Source organism: Colias croceus, chromosome 3, assembly GCF_905220415.1.
Source record: "Colias croceus chromosome 3, ilColCroc2.1".
Taxonomy (NCBI): Eukaryota; Metazoa; Arthropoda; class Insecta; order Lepidoptera; family Pieridae; genus Colias; species Colias croceus.
Genome location: NC_059539.1, coordinates 7,999,305 through 8,019,477, shown reverse-complemented (window position 1 = coordinate 8,019,477; position 20,173 = coordinate 7,999,305). Strand labels below are relative to the sequence as shown.

Below are 20,173 nucleotides of genomic sequence, written 5' to 3'. Positions count from 1 at the left end.
AACACGGGCAAAGCCGTGGGCGGAAATCTAAGGAAAGATATTGGCAATGCTCAAAGACGAAAATAGATATTAAATAGATTTGAATGATCGAAGGTAAAGTCAAAAGAAACAAATAATTAATCTAGAAATTCAAATTTCTCTTTGTTTACTTTACACATTTTCAACTGCGTTTTGAATAAAAATAATTCATAATTTTAAATGGATGGAAATTGCTCTATGAAATATTTATTTTAATTCTAATAAGAAATTTCTAATAAAAGAAATTCTAAAATTAAAGCCTACCTAGAATATTTCAGGTTACATCCAGGAATAATTATAAAGGAAACACATTTAAACTAAAAAAAAACATATATTATTAATTTTAAAGTGTTGTGACACTAAATATTATCACAGGATTGAAACAATAATAAGTAACATATATTCAATCATCCCAGTTGACTTGATGACAATCATGCCAAATGAAGGTTCCCTTAAGGGATTGTGGAGCTTCTAACGCTAAGTACAAAGGAGCTCTAGCACCACGTTCAGGAGAAAAATCTCCCATGCCCTTAGTCATGTCGGTTTTTACAAAACCCGGATGGACACAGTTGACAGATACATCTTTACCCTGCGTGATAAATTCCCTTTGCTGTACAAAAGTCAGAGCTGACAAGGCTACTTTAGAAACCTTATAATCACTATAGTGGCCAGCGAAAGAAAGAAATCCATTTTTACCATTCTTTACAGCTTGCAAAAATTCATCCACAAATTGTAAAATCTCATCAACAGTTAAATCATCTTTTATCAATGTATCCAGCCAATTCTGTTTCCTGATGTTTGATAAGAGACCCCAGTCACTACTGATATTAATAATCCGAGCTGTATGTGTCAAAAGAGGAAATAAAAATTTCGTTATCCTTAGCAGGCTGTAAAAATTTGTATCGAGAAGTTTTTTGGCATCATCGAAGGAAGAAACAGCTTTATCAAAATCAAGTATACCCGCGTTGTTTACGAAAACATCAATGCCCTCGTGCTGTGATTTTATAAAGGAAGCAAACTGTTCAACGGATTCATCACTTGTAACGTCCAAAATATGGAAATGCGGTCGCAAACCAATTCGTTCTAGATCCTGAACTGCTTTTTGACCTCTTTCTTCGTTTCTAGCTGTGAGGTACACAACACCGTCGAACTTTTGACATAATCCTTTAACAATTTCAAAACCTAACCCTCTGTTTCCACCTGTGACTATAGCTACTTTGGTTGCCATTTTAAATGAACAAAATTTTATAAACTAATATGAAATATAACTTGTAAATATAAATATTTTTAGTAAAAATGACATTTACACCCCGGTCATTTTCGATTATCAGTCGAAAATCAGTCTTCAGATTTAATATGTCACTGTCATTTAAAAGATTCCTTGATTAGCACAGAGGAAATAATATATTTTGGACTATTTTGTTTACGGTTTTCCTTCTACTATTTTATAAAACTAATAATAAAACATATTTTTTTGATATCATTTTACTTCTTTCGTTATACAATGGTTACATACCCATTATGATCTAAAACTATGGCATCCATGATTTTTTTTGTACAAATTTAAAATATTGCATCAATAACCAAAAATTGTAAGTTGACATTTGACATACTATGTCACAAATGTCAAATTTCAATTGACATTTGACAAGCGTACAATCTAAGGCCCCGTTTCCACCTGCAAGTAAACTCGCGGAAGTCTTGCATGAGTTACTTGCAATGTCGTTTACATATCCTGCAATTTATTGCTGCAATAAATGTCATGCAAGAAGCTCGCGCATCATACTATCGCAACTTATCGCGGAGGTGTTTACACACCAGATCTTGCGAGTGACGGGATAGGAATTACTGTTACAATTTTTCTATTCTATTTTGTGAAATAAATCGTATACTATAATTTATAATGTGTACTATTTAATGTAAAATGATCTAATGAACTAATGTAAATAATATATTGTTTAAATAATAACTTAGTTAAATTATAAAATTAGATAAGCATAATATAAATATATTGTATGCCAATTTGTTGGTGAATTGTGCGGACATGAAATTTATTATAAAAATTTTGTAACCACAACTCAACAAATAAATTTTCATTTCATTTCATTTTCAAAAAATAATCACATTATTCCATCTTAAGATCTCATATAATCCTATTGACTTTATAGTTTCTTCATTCTTCACAAGAGCATTCACGACTCATTAATTTCAAATAAACAAAAATCAAAAGCCATGTGGGCGATACTTGCAGCTTGCTGCGAGATATACGGAACTAGACCGATAAGCTGCGAGAACTGTCGCGAGTAGACGCAGTCATGTTTACACATGCTGTCGCAACTTCTCGCAAGAAGCGCTTGACAAACTGTCGCGACAGAACTTGCAACATAGTTTACACATGCAAGCTGCTGTCAGACAGACTGTCGGGCAGTTCTTGCAGAAGTTTACTTGCAGGTGGAAACGGGGCCATACGGAACTAGACCGATAAGCTGCGAGAACTGTCGCGAGTAGACGCAGTCATGTTTACACATGCTGTCGCAACTTCTCGCAAGAAGCGCTTGACAAACTGTCGCGACAGAACTTGCAACATAGTTTACACATGCAAGCTGCTGTCAGACAGACTGTCGGACAGTTCTTGCAGAAGTTTACTTGCAGGTGGAAACGGGGCCTTACGTACAATTCACAACTTCCCGAGTCAAGTCAAATCTGTTTCTGTGGTCAAATCAATGTTCAAAATAAAAATCTAAATTAATTTCAACAATAAATAGTTGAACCGTTCCACAAAACTTATTTATTAAGAAAAATGTATTTGTAAATGTTTATTTGTTCTTAGTACATTACGTTTTAATAATGTTCTCATATCGAGTATGTGCATAGTAATCTATAATCAATTGTCTTACGGCATTAGTGGAATACTAAAGTTTTTCTTCTGTTTCCAGATTTCTTTTCAGATTCTATTATTGCTATTCAATTTTGCTTTTAATAATGGGTTTTATGTGCCGGGCGTTGCACCCGTGGAGTTTAAAAAAGGGCAAAAAATCGAAGTTAAAGCTGTGAAAATGACCAGTACACATACACAATTACCGTATGAATATTATTCATTACCATTATGTTTGCCAAGATTTGGGGCGTTCTTATATAAATCCGAAAACTTAGGTGAAGTTTTGAGGGGTGATCGTATTGTAAATACACCCTATGAAGTTCATATGGCAGAAAACATTAAATGTAAACTCTTGTGTCATGAAAAAAATAATCCAATGAATTGGAGTGTGGAAGAATCAGAAAAGGTTGCGAGCCGCATAGAACATGAATACTATGTGCATTTGTAAGTCTTTAATACAGAGATTTTTTTATGCATTAGCTTTTACGAATTTATTTTAATATACTATTCATGCAATTATCTTTATAGGTTAGTGGATAATTTACCTGTAGCTACTAGGATTATAAACCGAGAAACATCTGAAAGAATAGTTGAACAAGGATATAGACTTGGATTTATGTCAAAAGGAAAAGCATACATCAATAACCACTTAAAATTGCTACTTAAATACCATAAGCATAGTCAGTAAGTATTTTGCAGCATTTTACTGATATATACAGAAATTATTGTTACAGTAACATAGAAAAATATAGTAGAAAAGAAAATCTTTTCAACCATCTTCCGATTAACATTCATTTTCAATATAATGAAAGTAATACATTACATAATAATGATTAAAGCAGCAAATTGTATTGGAATTTCAACTACCCTATAGCAATTATCCAGTCTTTGTTCTTGAAATTAATAAATCTAAATCAGGGATGGCAATTTGAGTAATTTATAAAGAAAATCGGACATTATATTTTTAAAGAGATAGTGGGTGATATAAGTTAATAAATACAATGTAATTAATATTTATAAATAAAGTTATTCTATATTATATTGTAGTGACATGTAATATTATTTGTTTCAGAGATTCATATAGAGTAGTGGGCTTTGAAGTTGAGACACATTCAGTCAGCAAAGATGATATAACATTTATCGATGATTCTTGTCAATTTGCACAAGACGCTAAGCCTCAATTAGTTAATGAAGATTCTGGAACCAAGTTGTTCTTTACATATTCTGTGGAGTGGGGAGAATCAGATATTCAATGGGCTTCTAGATGGGATATTTATTTGGGAATGAAAGATGTTCAAATACATTGGTTCTCTATAATAAATTCCATAGTAGTATTGTTCTTTTTATCAGGTAATTGTTGTATGCAATATGTAATTTGTACTTAAAAAATATGACTTTGTTAAGAAGCATTGAAATATTTAATTCACAAGAAAAAATTGTCTAAATCATTTTTGATTTCAAGGAATTTTAACAATGATAATGGTCCGCACATTGAGAAGGGATATTGCAAAATACAACTCTGATGAAAATATTGAAGATATGATTGAAGAAACTGGTTGGAAGCTAGTTCATGGTGATGTTTTCAGGCCTCCACCAAAACGAATGCTTTTCGCTGCTGTGATCGGAAATGGGATCCAAATATTTCTAATGGCCCTTGTAACTATTTGTAAGTCTCACTGTACCTGTTACTGCAATTACATACAATGAAAAATGTGCTCTGCCTTTCGAAATACAAAAAATCATAATATATCATGCTAATTATTTATTAAATTTAAATTTCCATTACTCATTATACTGGTAATGAGTATTTAGTATTTAATTTTGATACCGTATATTGAAATTTAAAGAAATGCAGAACTATTTTTTTTTTTACTGTTTTGATAAATTTTTGATACATTAATATAAGACATTTCTTTTCAGTTATTGCAATGCTTGGCATGCTCTCACCAGCCAGTCGAGGTGCGTTGATGACTGCAGCTATATTCCTCTATGTTTTTATGGGTCTCATTGCTGGCTACTATTCAGCTCGCTTATACAATACCATGAAGGGAAAACAATGGAAGCAAGCAGCTTTCCTAACTGCCACCTTATACCCAGCAATAGTATTTGGAAAATGCTTCTTTTTGAACTTTTTCATTATGGGCAAACATTCAAGTGGAGCTGTGCCATTTTCAACTATGATGGCTCTTTTATGTCTATGGTTTTGCATATCCCTTCCCCTTGTGTACATGGGATATTATTTCGGCATTAGAAAGCAACCATTCCAACACCCTGTGCGAACAAATTTCATACCTAGAAAAGTTCCTGAACAAGTGTGGTATATGAATGTTTTTATATGGTGAGTCAGCACTTTATTTTTTATCATTTTTTGCTAAGTATTATTTTTTTTTATATGCTAAGACCAAGAAGCTTATATCCTCTAATACACTGGAGATTGCACTATGACCATTAACTTGAAACAAGAAACTATGACATTCAATGACGTCAGTCATGTTATTTGTCTCTTTCTGTCGAGTGACCACGCTGGTTTGTAAATTCAGGATTTTTCAAAATAGAAAAAACTAAAAATCATGGTCTATAAATAATAACGACATATATTTTTAACAGTATTTATATACATATATTATGGTCATACTTTATAGGTAGGTACATACAATTTTAATTGGTATAGAATGATAGTTATAAATAACTTTTGGCTACAAAGCTTGGGTATGAACCGATATATAGCATTAACATCCTTTGTAAATAGAGGAAAGTTGTGTTTTGCATCAGATGCTGTTTACCAAATTGTTAGCTACTCAGATCTTCTTTTTAAACGCGTTGCTTCGACGGGTCAATTTCAAGCCAGAATCATCAAAGAAAAACTGTTTATAGCAGCCTTGCACAAATTTCAGCTAACTTTACAAAGTTTATTTTTCAAAAGGTATTTTTTTCTGGGTCGTAATCCTCAGTAACCTTGATGGGCACATATATTTCTTTTTATTTTACTTTTTGGAAAGCTGAAATACGTAAAACAAAAAAATATGAGGTAAGTTAAAAAAGTATAAATTTCAATGTAAAAACGAACAATCTTATAACTACATGTGAGTGCAATACCGATGTCATGTGTTGTTTCATTACTAGTAACAATCTTTAAAATGGTGTTCTAAATTTTCATCATAATATTGTTATTACAATATATTCTCTTCGCTATCCATAAAAACTCGTCATCATGGTTACCTTACTTGTTAAATCTGTTTATTGAAAACTTGTTGAAAAATGATAAAGTATTAGGGAAATAACAAATTTAACATGACTGCTTACTAAAATGATGCTAAATTAGACAATTTTTGCCATTGAAATGATTCTAAACAGGTAAATGCATTGAGGAATATTGTAAATAACGTAAATATACACTTGCCTGTGAAATTCTATGCCAGAATTTGGTGTCCAAACACTTCTGCAATTTTGCACAATACAATGCATTCTTTATATTCGGAAAATATTCATTAAATAAGCAACAATATTAACTTAAATATTCGAAGCGACGCAATTTTTTTGACACACATGCCATATTGACAAAGTGAGAGTTGCTACAATTTTATTATGGTGACTACCCATAATCAGGGAGTATCGCTTTTTAATAATTGGTTCAGATACTTAGTTTATTTAGCATAAATAATAATTGTCTCATCCAACAATGCTTCTGAATGATGTTGTTGGCAATTTATCAACAAACTCATGTACAAAAACTAACCTTTTGCACAGAATATTACAGCATACATAGTAGCCTTGGGAAAACTTCGTATTAACAGTGGCAATACCAAGTTAGGTGTGAAAGTGATAAAAAACATGAACTGGGCAATATTTTCTTGTTACACGTCAATGTTCATACCGAAATCTCCAGTGTATTAGATATAAGCTTCTTGGCTAAGACTTTTTTAATCAAAATGTTATTGAACTTTGACAGTGTAATCCTACTCAAAAATGTGAGACATTGTAGAATATAAATATTAGCATTTTACCATACCAATAAATCATGTAATTAATGCCTTAATTGTACTAATAAATGTATTTTTTCAGTATATTGATGGCTGGAATTCTTCCATTTGGAGCAGTTTTTATTGAGCTGTTTTTCATATTCAGTGCACTCTGGGAAAATCAGTTTTATTATCTGTTTGGGTTCCTGTTTCTGGTGTTTTGTATATTAGTTGTGTCTGTATCACAAATATCCATCGTCATGGTTTACTTCCAGTTATGTGGAGAGGTATTTATCAACATTTTAAAATTAATTGGTTTTTAAAATCTTTAAATGTTTGTAAGTATATTATGTATATCCATAAACTAGATACAAAAAATACCGTCGAACTGGTTTTTTATTATTCTAGATAATGGTTAGAATATTAACAGACATTCTTTTTTTTCAGGATTATCACTGGTGGTGGAAGAGTTTCATAGTATCGGGAGGTTCTTCTGTATACATTTTAATATACTCTGTATTTTACTTTTTCAAAAAATTGGAAATAACAGAGTTTATACCAACTCTTCTTTATGTAGGTTATACAGGTTAGTTGTTGATTTAATAAGTGGGGATTTAGATAATGTGAAATAACCAACAGCAATATAATACATGACAATATGTTTCAGGTCTCATGGTTTTAACATTTTGGTTGCTGACGGGAACTATAGGATTTTTTGCGGCATACACATTTATTAGGAAAATTTATGGAGCTGTCAAAATAGACTAAATTTGTTTCTGTATGAGAGCTGTGGCCTGTGAAAAGCAAAGAGGAAATTACGTATTTTTGCGTATACAAATATGTTGTGTGTGAAATGCGTTTTTGGAGGATGCACATGATATTTAGTTTTAAAAATTTGTAAATAATTTAATATCACGAGATGAATAATAGTTATAAGTATTGGTATAAAATTAAATTTGTGTGATTTCAACAAGAACATTCAGGCTAACAGCCTGGCTGTCTATCATTATCAAGCACTAGTTGCTCCGCGCGGTTTCACCCACGTGACTCCACCCGTTTTGGTGTGATGATATATAGCCTATGATAACTTTCCTCGATAAATGGGCTATCTAACACCGAAATAATTTTTCAAATCGGATCAGTAGTTCCCGAGATTAGCGCGTTCAAACAAACAAACAAACTCTTCAGCTTTATAATATTAGTATAGATAAGTATGAATTCGCCGCGTGTGCGTTAATGAGAAATTGCTAAAGCTACATCATATTATTATTTGTCAAAATTTAACCCAAATTATGTAATATAAGCTTGGATCCAGTAGTTTAAAGGCTGATTTACGCAACACCGTGTCCTTAGAAAATTATGAAAACAAATTTCCAAAAAAATTCAACAATTTATAAAAACTTTATCTTCTTCACAAAATCCGGAATATTAGCTACTTATCAATATTATGCTTGGTGTAAATATATTCAAGTGGTATCATTAAATCAAAAAATAATTAACGAGATAATTTATCTGGGGACACGGCCGCGGCATTGCCCCCGCCAAATCGAGCCAAAAAGCGGCCCTACTATCCTAATTACTTTTATTAACCAAAGTAACAAACGATATGGTTAACTTAATTTTTTTATTTTATTGATTTTATTATTATTTTGTGATTTATTTTATTATAAGTACTTGATCTGTTTATTATTTTTAGTAGATAGGTAGGTCTATGTGTGAATCTGTACCTATTGAGGAACAAAAATGTCACGGTTCATAACTTGTATCAATCTTTATTATACGTAAATTCTGAAATAAATTGTTATATTCCCTTAAAGTTGTAATTGTATTTCCACTGATGCTAAGAAAAATTCAAAGGTTGTTGTTGATATGAATGTCTTTATATGCATGGTGTGTATCCGATAGGTAATAATAATTTAATAATTAATATGTAATACACGTCATATCATAAACTTCCACATTTCCTAATTTGCATTGAATTCCCTCTAGTAGCTAAGTTCCCAATAAATAATGTAATTAAGTAGGTACATGAACAACATAGGAAATAAAGAAATTAAATTAAAATATTGAAGTGGAAATTTACTTTGTACCTATTTAAATAAAATGTAAATCCTATGTAAAAGTTAAAGCGAACCGTTTTACAAGCATCACACCTTACATCACACCCTTCCTAATAAATTTCGTTAGGAGTAGTCATTATACATTGAGTTGTGCTTGCTTATTTTTGTATTGCTAATTCTTTAGCGTCTATCGTTTCTTCGGAGCAAATCTTAATTATTAAAATATAGTTTATCGTATGAAATCTATATTATTTTTTAACCGACTTCAAAAAAAAGGAGGAGGTTATCAATTCGGCCGGTATGTTTTTTTTTTTTATGTACCTATGTACACCGATTTCTCCGAGGTTTCTGAACCGATTTACGTGATTCTTTTTTTGTTCGATGCGGGATGGTGTCGAATTGGTCCCATAAAAATTTTATTCGGATAGCATTTTTGTCTGTAGGTATTTGTAAATTTTGCAAGTGCAACTTTGAAGTCGGTTGTTTTTAACGCAGTTATCACTTGTGTTGTTTTAATTTAATTTATCGATTAACTTCATCCATTTGTTAGTACTTAGTATGTATATGTATCACTAGCAGTTCCACGTGGTTTTCCCTGCAATGCTCTGCTCCAATTGGTCTTAGCGTTGATATACCTACAGCTTTCCTCGGTCAATGGGTTTATATGCCTATTTATTATATCTAGATACTATAGTACTTACGTAGTACGTTCTCTTACCAGTATTTGTACGTAGAAATTTTCAAATCGGACTCGTAGTTCCTGAGATAAAGGCTTCAAACAAACAAAAACATCCTTCAGTTTTATAATAATATGTAAGTATGTACTAGATTACCATTTAAAAAAAAACCCGCAAAGTTCTTTTTCCTGTGGGAATGCGTCTGCGTCTTCAGCTACCTACATAAAAAATTGCATTATAATCGATTCATCATCATCAGCCCATATACGTTCCCACTGCTGGGACACGGGCCTCCTATGAGGGTACAGGCCATAATCCACCACGCTGGCCAAGTGCGTGTTGGCGGATGACACATGTCGTCGAACTTTTTTAATTCTTCGACATGTCGGTTTCCTCACGATGTTTTCCTTCACCGTTCGAGCAGTGGTGATGTTACAACATGCGCAGATAAATTGAAAAATCAATTTATTTCCTGCGCGCTCGCCTGGTCTCGAACCACGGACTTATTGATTCGAAGTCTAAGGTCTCACCACTGAGCCACCACTGCTCTAATCGATTCAGTAGTACATATTTGTGCGATAGAGTAACAAAAATCCCTCCATCCTCACAACTTTCGCATTTATAATATTAGTAGGATAAGTATTAGTTATATAGTTATGTCACTTAAATGTGACCGTATGTCTGGTAGTTCACTGTATTTTAGCTCCCGAAAACGAATATGAATGCAAAAAAAAATATAGGTAATATAAAATATGTAGTATTCTTCTTAAGCGGTTGAAATTGCGGGTTTATAATGCCTCCTCCACACTACTCGCGAAGTTCCTCGGCGAAGTACTCGGCCGAAGTTGACTGAAGTCCGCGGTGCTACACTACACACTCGTTCAACTTCGCGAGGAACGCATACGTTCATATTCAAAACGAACTTCAGGTAACTTCGTGCCCTTTGACTCGGGCGCAAAAACCGACAACAAACGGAAGTCGGCCGAGGCGAGGTAAAGTTGGACCTGTGAGTTGGACGAAGTAAGCCGAAGTGCCTCTCTACATTATTCTATTCGTCTAACCTCGTTCAACTTCGCGAGTAGTGTGGAGGAGGCATTAGAATTTGAGTTTTTGCCAAATATCTTATTTTTTCTATATGGCAGGAATATATTAATTACTCTTTCAGAAAGTAGTAACACTAAAACATTAGTTGTCATTACTTGCTCTGTGGTTGTCAATTATGTGATGTCAGTTACGTAGTAACTAATACTTAATCTGTGGATGTCAGCCTCTGCCCTCTTTGTCAGTGCATCAATGAAATGTGAATAAATCTCTAGTTTTACTTTTTTTAGTTTGATTTATTGTGCAATGAGAGAGCATTTCAACTAGTTTTTATTTCTAGAAAATGACAGAAGAATTATAGTTTAGTGTACATAACAATTAAAAAGAGATTGCAAGTGTTTGTGATTTGGAAAACAAATGTTCTGGGGTTATAAAGTATAGGTTAATTAGCTTCCAATAAACAAGCATCATGGTTCAGGTATATTCTATTAATTATTTAGATTATAAATATGGGATTAGGTATTTCTTTAGAAATTTGCGGCACGAATTAAGGGGGGGGAGGGGTGGGAAAGGGAGGGGGGAGGTAAGGGGAGACCCCCTATAAAGTGGGGGGGTGCGGAAACCACCCCTTCTATTTTTTTCGATATTATATTTATAAATGTAGTTAGAAGTATATCGAAGATTATGGGCATTCTTGACTGCTGCGGCGCTGCAGAACGTGGCGCTTGCCCCCGTGTACCTCGTTGCAGGCAGGAGTCTTCACTCGCCTTCGTAGCTTCGGCTTTTTGGTCGCCTTTGGCGACCAGCCTCAGCCACTCCAGCTCGCTTGACTCTGCCTGCTCCTCAGCACACGCGGGCGCCACGCTCCTCCGCGCCTCCGACTTTTTTAATACTCTCTAGTGTATGACAGACAAGTACCACGTGGATTCGGGGTTGACAGATTCGGTTCCGTTACTAAGAATTTGTGTGCAATATCAAACAATAATTTTTTTTTTAATAATTATTTATTCTAATTATTTGTACATCTAATATGTACATGTTTGATACAATTTACAAGGGTAATGAATGGATCCATTTTATTTTTTTCCACCCAGCGTCTCCACATATTAAATTCTTTTATAATATCATCGAATTTTGGGTGGTTTGAGTTATCTTTTTAAAAAATCTTTTTACAATCAAATCAAATATTTTCCATCAGGGGCAACAAATGGGTTGTCTGGGTCTGAGTGATTAACTTTTTTATGAACATACCAATGTTGCCCCAATCATATACCTAAGTACTACTCGCCAATAATCCTTATGAATTGTTGTCCCTCAGCAACATGCTTTTGAATGAACTATGAAGGAACTATGGTTTTGAATGTACATTTTGACATTTGTTATCTCTTTCAAACACAATATTCTTGAAGTTTTGTCAACGTTTTTCTAACAATTTTGAACATAACCTCACAGATTAAAATTAAGATTTCTGTGTAATTATACGTTTCCGCACGAAAAGCCGCTAATGTATGTTTCAGGCCATTATTATCGATCAGAAAAAATAAAAATCACGCCGAATTTCGTGCCGCAAATTTCTAAAGCCAACCCTGGGATTATGTTAAACTCACCATAAAACTAAAAATTATTGAACTTTTAACGTAGTTTTTTTTTTCAATCAAAAAGACAGTAGACACACCAAAGTAAAAAAAAAAAAAAACATTTAAGCCTAGAAACATAAGATTAAACTCGCATTAATCCCAACGGGTGATACTTACATGTTTAGATTAATGTGCCCTTATATAAAACGAAGTATATTTCATTGAAAGTAGAAGAATTTATACCAAAATGTGAATCAAATCTTTAATGGTATAAACTTAACTGTTTCTTTATACATACATTAAAATATGCGGTGCAGGATTTTGACTATATATGTCGCTGTTAAGCCTTGTCTAATAAATATTCTTTGTTTGGTCTAATAAAATCTTTTCTTTTACTCAGGCTACAGATGAAATGGAGCTTCCTGATCTGCCACAAGCATTAAATTTGTTAAAAGAAATGAATATGAATATACAACAAGTGTCTCAGCTCGTGGACAATATGTTGATCCGTGTGAAAAGTGGTGAAATGACAACTGATAAAGGTTTGAGCTTTTTAGAAATGAAGTATCAAATGTTATTAAGTTATTTAATAAATTTAACTTACATTGTGCTAAGAAAATGTTCAGGAGAAAAAATTGAATCTGATCCTTCAATTGATAGACTTGTAGAAATTAGAACGGTACTTGAAAAGATACGTCCCATAGATTCTAAGTTAAAGTATCAAATAGATAAACTTGTGAAAACAGCTGTTGTTGGTGCAACCTCAGAGGAGGATCCACAGTCCTACCATGCTAATCCGGCTAATCTAATAAGCAAGGTTGATAAAAGTGAAGATGAATCCAGTGAAATGTCTGATGATGCTGAAAAACCCAAAGATAATAAATCAAATGTGTATGTTCCTCCTAAACTGGCTGCAGTACACTATGAAGAAAATATTCCAAGGAAAGACAATGAAAAGAATAAAGAGAGAGCTAGAAAGCAATTCCTTAATTCAAGTGTTATGAGAGAACTTCGAGAAGAATACTCTGAGGCACCAACGGAAGTCACAACAGGGAACTATGTCAAGCACTCAATTTCTAAACAGGAACAAGAAAAGACTGAGTATGAAGAGAATTATCTAACACGCTTACCAGTTACAAAAGCTGAGAAGAATCGTAGGAAAAAGCTAACTACAGTTGGTATGCTTGCTGATGAAATAACTGGAAGCCGTAGCATTTCCCGTAAACACAAGCTCAAAACTAAGAAAGGCAAAGGATTCAAAAGAAGGAAAACACATTAACCATGAACCCTTCTCAATTTTATAAATTAGTAACATCATACCCACTCAATGTTTTTCATATTATGTAATTTTAAATTTAATTTATAAGTTTGAGCCCTCATTTTTTTAATTTTAAGTATGGATAGCTTTTTACTTTTAAGACTGTATAGGGGTTAATCAATTCATTTGAGCATTAAAATTTATATTTTTATAACTTTTTATAAACATAAATATAAATTCTGTTAGGGAATGTGTCAAAGTTAACTAGCATATCCAGTTAATTCTTCAGTTAATTAAGTGGAGTTATAAAAAACACTTTTTAGTTATTTTTTTATAACATAAGAATTGAATAAGGTACCTAAATAGATAACAAAAACGTTTAGAACATGATTGTATTATTAAGAACTGTCTCCCACACAAGCCTATTGTTGTTGTAAATGTCAAATATAAATAATATAAAGTTTCATTAAGAAATAGAATACAGGGTACTGAATGAGATAATTTATTTGCTAGATTAATTGCACAACTTTTTTTAAAACTATAATACAATGTTAAATAGTTTACATATTTTATACACATAGCAAGATTTATTATTAAATTCATATTGTGATTTATCTTGCCTTGCCCAGTGTGAGTGGAAATCATGGTTGTTACTAAATGTAAATTGGAAAGTATTTGTCAATGATTGTCAATGATTACTATGGGAAACAACCACAGAACAGTAAGAACATAATAGAAGTGCTATAATGTCATAATTAGTATGAAAACCAGTGTCGCCAAACCCACACATTTAAACCGATAGTTATACAGTACACTACAAGTAAACTATGCCTTTGATTGGACAGCTTAATTTGAGTAAAAACTGACTTAGGTTATAAATTCAGCATTTCAATATGTACCCTAACGAACCAAGTTACGGTTTATTTTAGTATAACATCCCTAGGTATATTAGCTGTTTTGTTTCTCTTTGCTCAGAAATTCCAAATTCGAAAACATTCAGCTATTCCACAACAGAGGGCGTTGGTTTTCAATACATATAACTTTGAAACTCAACACATAAAGATAAGGTTGAAATTTGTGTCACTCTAAATTAATGACATTAACTTGACATTAACCTGATGCTATGCTCTAAGGGATGTGAGCCTTGTTATCGATAATTCACAAATAAATATATTTTTGTGCATTTTTTTTTCTTTCTATTATATGAGTATAGGATAATGTGTCACATTTTGGAGTTTGTTTATTACTACTAAGTACGTCTTTTCATATTATTATATTTAAATAAAAAACGGAATAGAATAGTATAAATCTATATTTACAAAACAAACAGAAAATATGCATTATTTTAAATCTTGGAACTGCCGTAGGTTTGATGTATCGGTGGCCTTTGTTAGACTGCTCATTGCTGTTCGGCATCCAGTTAACTCGTCACGTTGCATTTATTATCCATTTCTCTTTTAAATTAGGCTCTTTCGAAAATCTATAAATAAATAGGACAAATGAAAGCTAAGGAAAAATAGAATAAAATTTAATATTTATAATGTTTGTCTTTTCTAAAGTATCGATACTGTCGATATGCGCCACATGCATCACTAATCCGACATTCGTTTGTTTATTGCAATAATATTCCAGAAAGTCTTGTTTGCTGTTCAATCTATATTAGTACTTATTTCTTATGGATTAAGGTTCATTTTGACTTAATATTTTTATAAATTTTTGACAAATTACGACAAGCGAAGTTGTTACATAAAATATATTTAAAATAAATTAAAATAAGACTTACCGATGGTATGAAATGCCTCGATTGCTGATATTATTTCGTCTGCTATCATTTTTCCACTCTAATACCGAACAACACGCTCTAAATAATGAATAAATATGGAAATAAGGTTTGACAGTTGACAACCGACTCGAATATTTTTCTGCGCACAACTGAGAGCGAGTTAGGTGATCTTACCTTACTAGTGACACGTGGGCCACGCCCATATCGCACTTCTATTATGTTCTTACTGTTCTGTGGAAACAACTATAATGTTTATCACATATAATGGGTGTGTTTGATTATATTGATGTTTATATGAAAGATTGGGCACTGGAACAAGGCCTACACCTTTTTGTCATGTTTACAAATAAGCTTATTATATTGTCACTTCTCATTTATTTGCAAAAAACTGTGGTTTTTAGATGGCATTGAAGCATTGCAATTGCCAGCAAACTAATTATTGTTATAATTTTTGCTCCATTATTTTAATTACTTATTGTCTTTAGTTTTATGTGTTTTGTTTGAAAAAGTTGTTTTATTTTTATTAATAAGCGTCAATTGGGATATAACTACATCCACTGTATAAAAATTAGTATATCTTCTATAACTGCTGTGTAAAAGTCCTTCAATGATACTACTGAATGCCATTGGCACCATTCCGGTGTAAATAATTCATTTATTTATTCAAGTAACCACGCATTTTGTTAGTAACAATTAATAACTTAAAAATTATGTCAGTAAAAATAATACAATTTATTATGACTGCTAGAAATGCACACCACCGCTACAACGCTATCAAAGAAGCAGACAATTTGCAGCAGTGGTTTACATACCAGCAGTCGAGGCGACTCGCTATACAGCGCATGATTACATTGGGGCTGTCCAGCACACGGCGCACCAGGGATGTGCATCTCTTTCGCATTGTAGCGTAAAAACAGTCTATACGAGCTTCTGCAAACATCCCTGATGCGCTGCAATAACGGGGCAGCCCCATTAACAATATATGCCCGAGATGTTTGAATTTAAAATAATTATAAATAAATTTTGAAATAAAATGTATAAGCTCTTTTTATTTTTGTTATAATATAATAATTAGAGCTTGTTTTATCAATAAGGTTGATAAAAATATATACTGACTATGGGATATGTAATATACTTATTACATAAAAATTTATATATGTTTAATGAATTATTTGCAGATTAGTCGAGGGCTTAAAAGTAAATTGAAAGATAATATGGCCTTTACTTGCTTATAAGAGACCCTAAAATCGATATCTCAAGATAAACCCATTTTCGTAAGTGTTTATTATCAATGTTTCGTTTATTATAGATACCTGGTAATCAACTAAGGATAAAATATTAATTTGATGTTTAAGCATATTTATTTTAACAAAAAAAAATTATCCATATGAAGTATCACACTTGTTTTGATTAAGTTGTAGCCTAATAATAATAACCTTTGGTTTATTGTATTTTTTAACTTTTTGAGTTTTAATTTTGTTTAGTTAATGTTTAACTTTTTTTTTGTTTGTATGAATCGATTGTGAATCTAAATGTAATAAATAATTTTGGATACAGATTCTTTTATTTATCCCTGAAATCGACTACAGTTTTGGAAAATCTTGAAGGCAGGTAGCTGGATTAAAAGATTGGTATCGAAATAGTCGCATTTCTCGTATATGCCCTATAGGAGTATGGGTGTCCAGACACTGGTAGTCACCTCTGGGCGGAGCTGTTCCATGGTTATGAGTTAGATCGGAGCGGATAACTCTATTCATTAACCATATTGGAGACGCCATTGTTAACTGAAAATTATATTTGAATTAAGTAAATTAACCGAAAATTGCTAAGTTTTATAAGATGTTTTGCCTTTGATATTTATAAAGCATGAAATAGAAAAGCAAATTAAAATAAAGTGAGGTATACCGGTTTTGTCACTCCTGGATATGGACTCCTGTAGTCGTCTTGTTGAGTAGTGAGATAATCCATAACACCAAAATCATAAGGTAGTTGGGGCAAATCAGCTTTCTTCATTAACTTATTTCTACCAGGTGTGCTATTGAAATAGAGAAATGCAGATTATTTACTGAACTGATGACTGGACCGCGATATTGGTGTTTTATCTTAGTTTAAAAAAAATTGAGGGTGCTTTTCCATCAGAGCTGTGCTATGCGACGTTGCTGTGGATGCGTTTGATATCCACCGACCACCAACCATCCATTTATGATTTATGCAGATAACATTGGTGGGAACGGGTTCAACTAAGATAAGACGTTTTTTATATGGAAGGATGTGTGCTAATGGGTATACCCATTAGCTATAGCAATGTGCAAAGCGCTTACTATCGAAACATCGCATAGATCAAGCTGCGCATCTTCCTCTCGTATCTGCTTTGTTGCGACGCATCTTCATAGCACATCTTACTCGCAACGGCCAACGCTTCATACCTTAGCATCACTGGAAACGGTTACTTTAAACATAGTTTCACAGCATATCTATTACATTTTCGTAGCACAGCTGCATAGCACATCTCTGGTGGACAAGCACCTTAAAAAAGGACTGGCCCCAGATCAATCTAGAAATGGTGACCGAGTTGACGGTTGTCCTTTGGGAGCAATCCCGTGGGTGCTCCATTTTAACGAAACACACAAATTTAAAACGAAACTGATTCATTAAAATACAAAATAACTAAATAAGTGAACCTATGCATGTAGAATATTAGCAAGGACATTATGGTCATTGTTTTGTACACGTAAAATCGAGCGTGGTCCGACCGTTATAATTTAAAGTGATAATTTATCTTTCATTAAATTTAGAAATTAGATAATTTATAATTTACTTACTCTGTACAAGGATAAGATGTAAAGTTAACAAGTGGTTTAAAAGCGTAAATTGGGTCAGTTTTTGTAAATACTTGTTCAAGCATACTTCGTGTTTCTGTTTTTCCAATACCCTGATCTTGATTTCCCCAACGTGTATAAGTGCTGATGTGGTTGCTTAAGTAATCGCGATACACATAATTATCTTTCTTTTCCGCATGTATCTCATAATCCCAATTCTCGACTTTAGTTTTAGGTCCATAGGTATTTTTAGAAAATAAAATTTGTTGGGGCTTTTTGGCCATAGGATTTTTTGTTCTCATTTTTATTTATTTATAACTAAGTATATCGGTCATAAATTATTATACTAATAAATATTCTACGAAATAGTAATTAATGAAACCTGTTAAATTACAAGGTGACAAAAAACTTACAAGCCCCATTTATTGAAATTTCTTTTATATAATTTTAATTATTGTCTATGTACAATTATTGTATAGTACCTGTAACCTGATGTGGTACCTGTTTATACTACTCACGTACTAAGACCAAGCCTAATACACGTAGTATATTATTATCTGTGCTAATACCATACCAGTGTACCCACAAGTGTACTTACCACGTACTTACCTATTTATCGAAATAATATAAATTATGCAGACGTGCAGATGAATAATTTATTATTAGCTAAGTACTTCCAAAATATTATATTTTATGATATTTCCGTAAAATATACAACTACTAAGTACGCAACTAAGTATTTTATTTTTTATTCCTTAGACTTTAGAGTTCCTCACAGAATTCCTATTCAGTTGTATCAAGCTATCTGACTATCTACCGGTATTGGGTACCTGTGGGGTACCTACGCCCGCGCCCTACACGTTGGGTGCTCGGCCATATGCATAGCTCCCACTGCGGGTAGAGCAGAACGTTCTAATGATTACAAGTATTACAATAAATCATTTCCGTATTTACCATCTAATATATATTATAAAGGCGAAAGTTTGTAAGTATGGATGTATGGATGTATGGATGTTTGTTACTCTTTCACGTAAAAACTACTGAACCGATTACAATGAAATTTAGCACACATATAGAGGGTAACTTGGATTAACACATAGGATAGTTTTTATCCCGGAAATCCCACGGGGACGGGAACTATGCGGGTTTTCCTTTGCAAACGCGGGCGAAGCCGCGGGCGGAAATCTAGTATTATAGCGCCAAGCAATGTGGCAACCCCGCGCGCCTAAAGGACTCGTCGACCGCCCGTTCGGTTTCGGGATACGACGTAGTTATTTAAAAAGTGAAAGTTAGTCCGTTACAATCTCGCCAGCGTCCAGCCATGTCTCTGCGCTTTTTAAAATTATTCATTGTAACGGTTTTGATCTGATCCTTGTAGTATTTTGTGTTTTTTAATATTATAATAAATGTTCTTTTATCAGTAATAGTGTATAATTCCAATAAACCCATTAACTAACGAACCCAAACTATATGTGGCGTCCCAACGTTAGGCTGTGCAGTATTTAAGTTTAAAAGACAGTTAGCAAGTATTAAAAACTTTTGTATATAATATTATGAATATTATCGTGTGTTTTGAACATAAGTGAATAGTGAACGTCGTATTAAACTTATAGTGATCGTTTTAATTGTAAGTTTAAAGGATATTTGAAAGACTTGTGAATATTAAATGTTAGTTAATAATATTTGCTATAGTTTGGTTATTTTAAATACGTTTGACTTTTATAATTTTACATAGTAAGTTTTAATTACAATAGATACTACATATGAATGACTATTGTTATAGATTGGGTTTTTATATACGTTAGACTTTTTATAATTTACACTTTACTTAGAACATTTAATTACCTTTGTGTTTGCATAACTTTTATTATTAACCATGGTGCTTTCTCGGTCACGTGCGAATAGTATCGGACACAGTGAACAGCGACCTAACACACACCCTGTTGTTGCGGAGCAGTATGACGGTTCGTTACCGTCTACTTCACATGGCAGCGCCGTACCTGTCGATGTTCGTACATCGACACCGCCGCTGGCTGGACCTATGTCCGCCGGCGTCTCGGCCCCATCACCTCCGCCGCTATACGGGCGTGAGTCGCCCGACTA

The 20,173-nt window shown here is 33.0% G+C and overlaps 4 protein-coding genes across 4 annotated transcripts; 2 read left to right on the top strand and 2 right to left on the bottom strand.

Annotated features, from left to right (window-relative positions):
* Positions 1 to 329: 329 nt before the first annotated feature.
* Positions 330 to 1,359, bottom strand: LOC123705855 (carbonyl reductase [NADPH] 3-like). Its single transcript, XM_045654910.1, has one exon. The coding sequence runs from the start codon at positions 1,244 to 1,246 to the stop codon at positions 422 to 424; it is 825 nt and encodes a 274-aa protein (XP_045510866.1). The 5' UTR covers positions 1,247 to 1,359; the 3' UTR covers positions 330 to 421.
* Positions 1,360 to 2,692: 1,333 nt separating this feature from the next.
* Positions 2,693 to 7,805, top strand: LOC123705850 (transmembrane 9 superfamily member 4). The gene is made up of 9 exons (XM_045654901.1): positions 2,693 to 2,880; positions 2,955 to 3,340; positions 3,425 to 3,580; positions 3,969 to 4,246; positions 4,359 to 4,562; positions 4,817 to 5,234; positions 6,959 to 7,142; positions 7,303 to 7,441; positions 7,523 to 7,805. Exons 1-9 carry the CDS (start codon positions 2,866 to 2,868, stop codon positions 7,621 to 7,623), a joined length of 1,881 nt encoding a protein of 626 aa, XP_045510857.1. The 5' UTR covers positions 2,693 to 2,865; the 3' UTR covers positions 7,624 to 7,805.
* Positions 7,806 to 10,630: 2,825 nt separating this feature from the next.
* On the top strand, positions 10,631 to 14,280 carry LOC123705854 (neuroguidin). Its single transcript, XM_045654909.1, has 2 exons — positions 10,631 to 11,111; positions 12,611 to 14,280. The coding sequence occupies exons 1-2, from the start codon at positions 11,103 to 11,105 to the stop codon at positions 13,487 to 13,489; spliced, it is 888 nt and encodes a 295-aa protein (XP_045510865.1). The 5' UTR covers positions 10,631 to 11,102; the 3' UTR covers positions 13,490 to 14,280.
* Positions 14,281 to 15,872: 1,592 nt separating this feature from the next.
* On the bottom strand, positions 15,873 to 18,512 carry LOC123705856. Its single transcript, XM_045654911.1, has 3 exons — positions 18,074 to 18,512; positions 17,157 to 17,286; positions 15,873 to 17,035 (listed from the first exon to the last, which is right to left on the bottom strand). The coding sequence occupies exons 1-3, from the start codon at positions 18,370 to 18,372 to the stop codon at positions 16,835 to 16,837; spliced, it is 630 nt and encodes a 209-aa protein (XP_045510867.1). The 5' UTR covers positions 18,373 to 18,512; the 3' UTR covers positions 15,873 to 16,834.
* Between the last annotated feature and the right edge of the window lie 1,661 nt (positions 18,513 to 20,173).

Coding starts and splice junctions, on each gene's coding strand:
- LOC123705850 (XM_045654901.1), top strand. Junction 4,247..4,358: donor AGTATTGTTCTTTTTATCAG/GTAATTGTTGTA, acceptor TTTGATTTCAAG/GAATTTTAACAATGATAATG. Junction 7,143..7,302: donor ACTTCCAGTTATGTGGAGAG/GTATTTATCAAC, acceptor CTTTTTTTTCAG/GATTATCACTGGTGGTGGAA.
- LOC123705856 (XM_045654911.1), bottom strand. CDS start 18,372: ATGAGAACAAAAAATCCTATGGCCAAAAAGCCCCAACAAATTTTATTT. Junction 17,287..18,073: donor ACATCTTATCCTTGTACAGA/GTAAGTAAATTA, acceptor CTATTTCAATAG/CACACCTGGTAGAAATAAGT. Junction 17,036..17,156: donor ATCCAGGAGTGACAAAACCG/GTATACCTCACT, acceptor TATAATTTTCAG/TTAACAATGGCGTCTCCAAT.
- LOC123705855 (XM_045654910.1), bottom strand. CDS start 1,246: ATGGCAACCAAAGTAGCTATAGTCACAGGTGGAAACAGAGGGTTAGGT.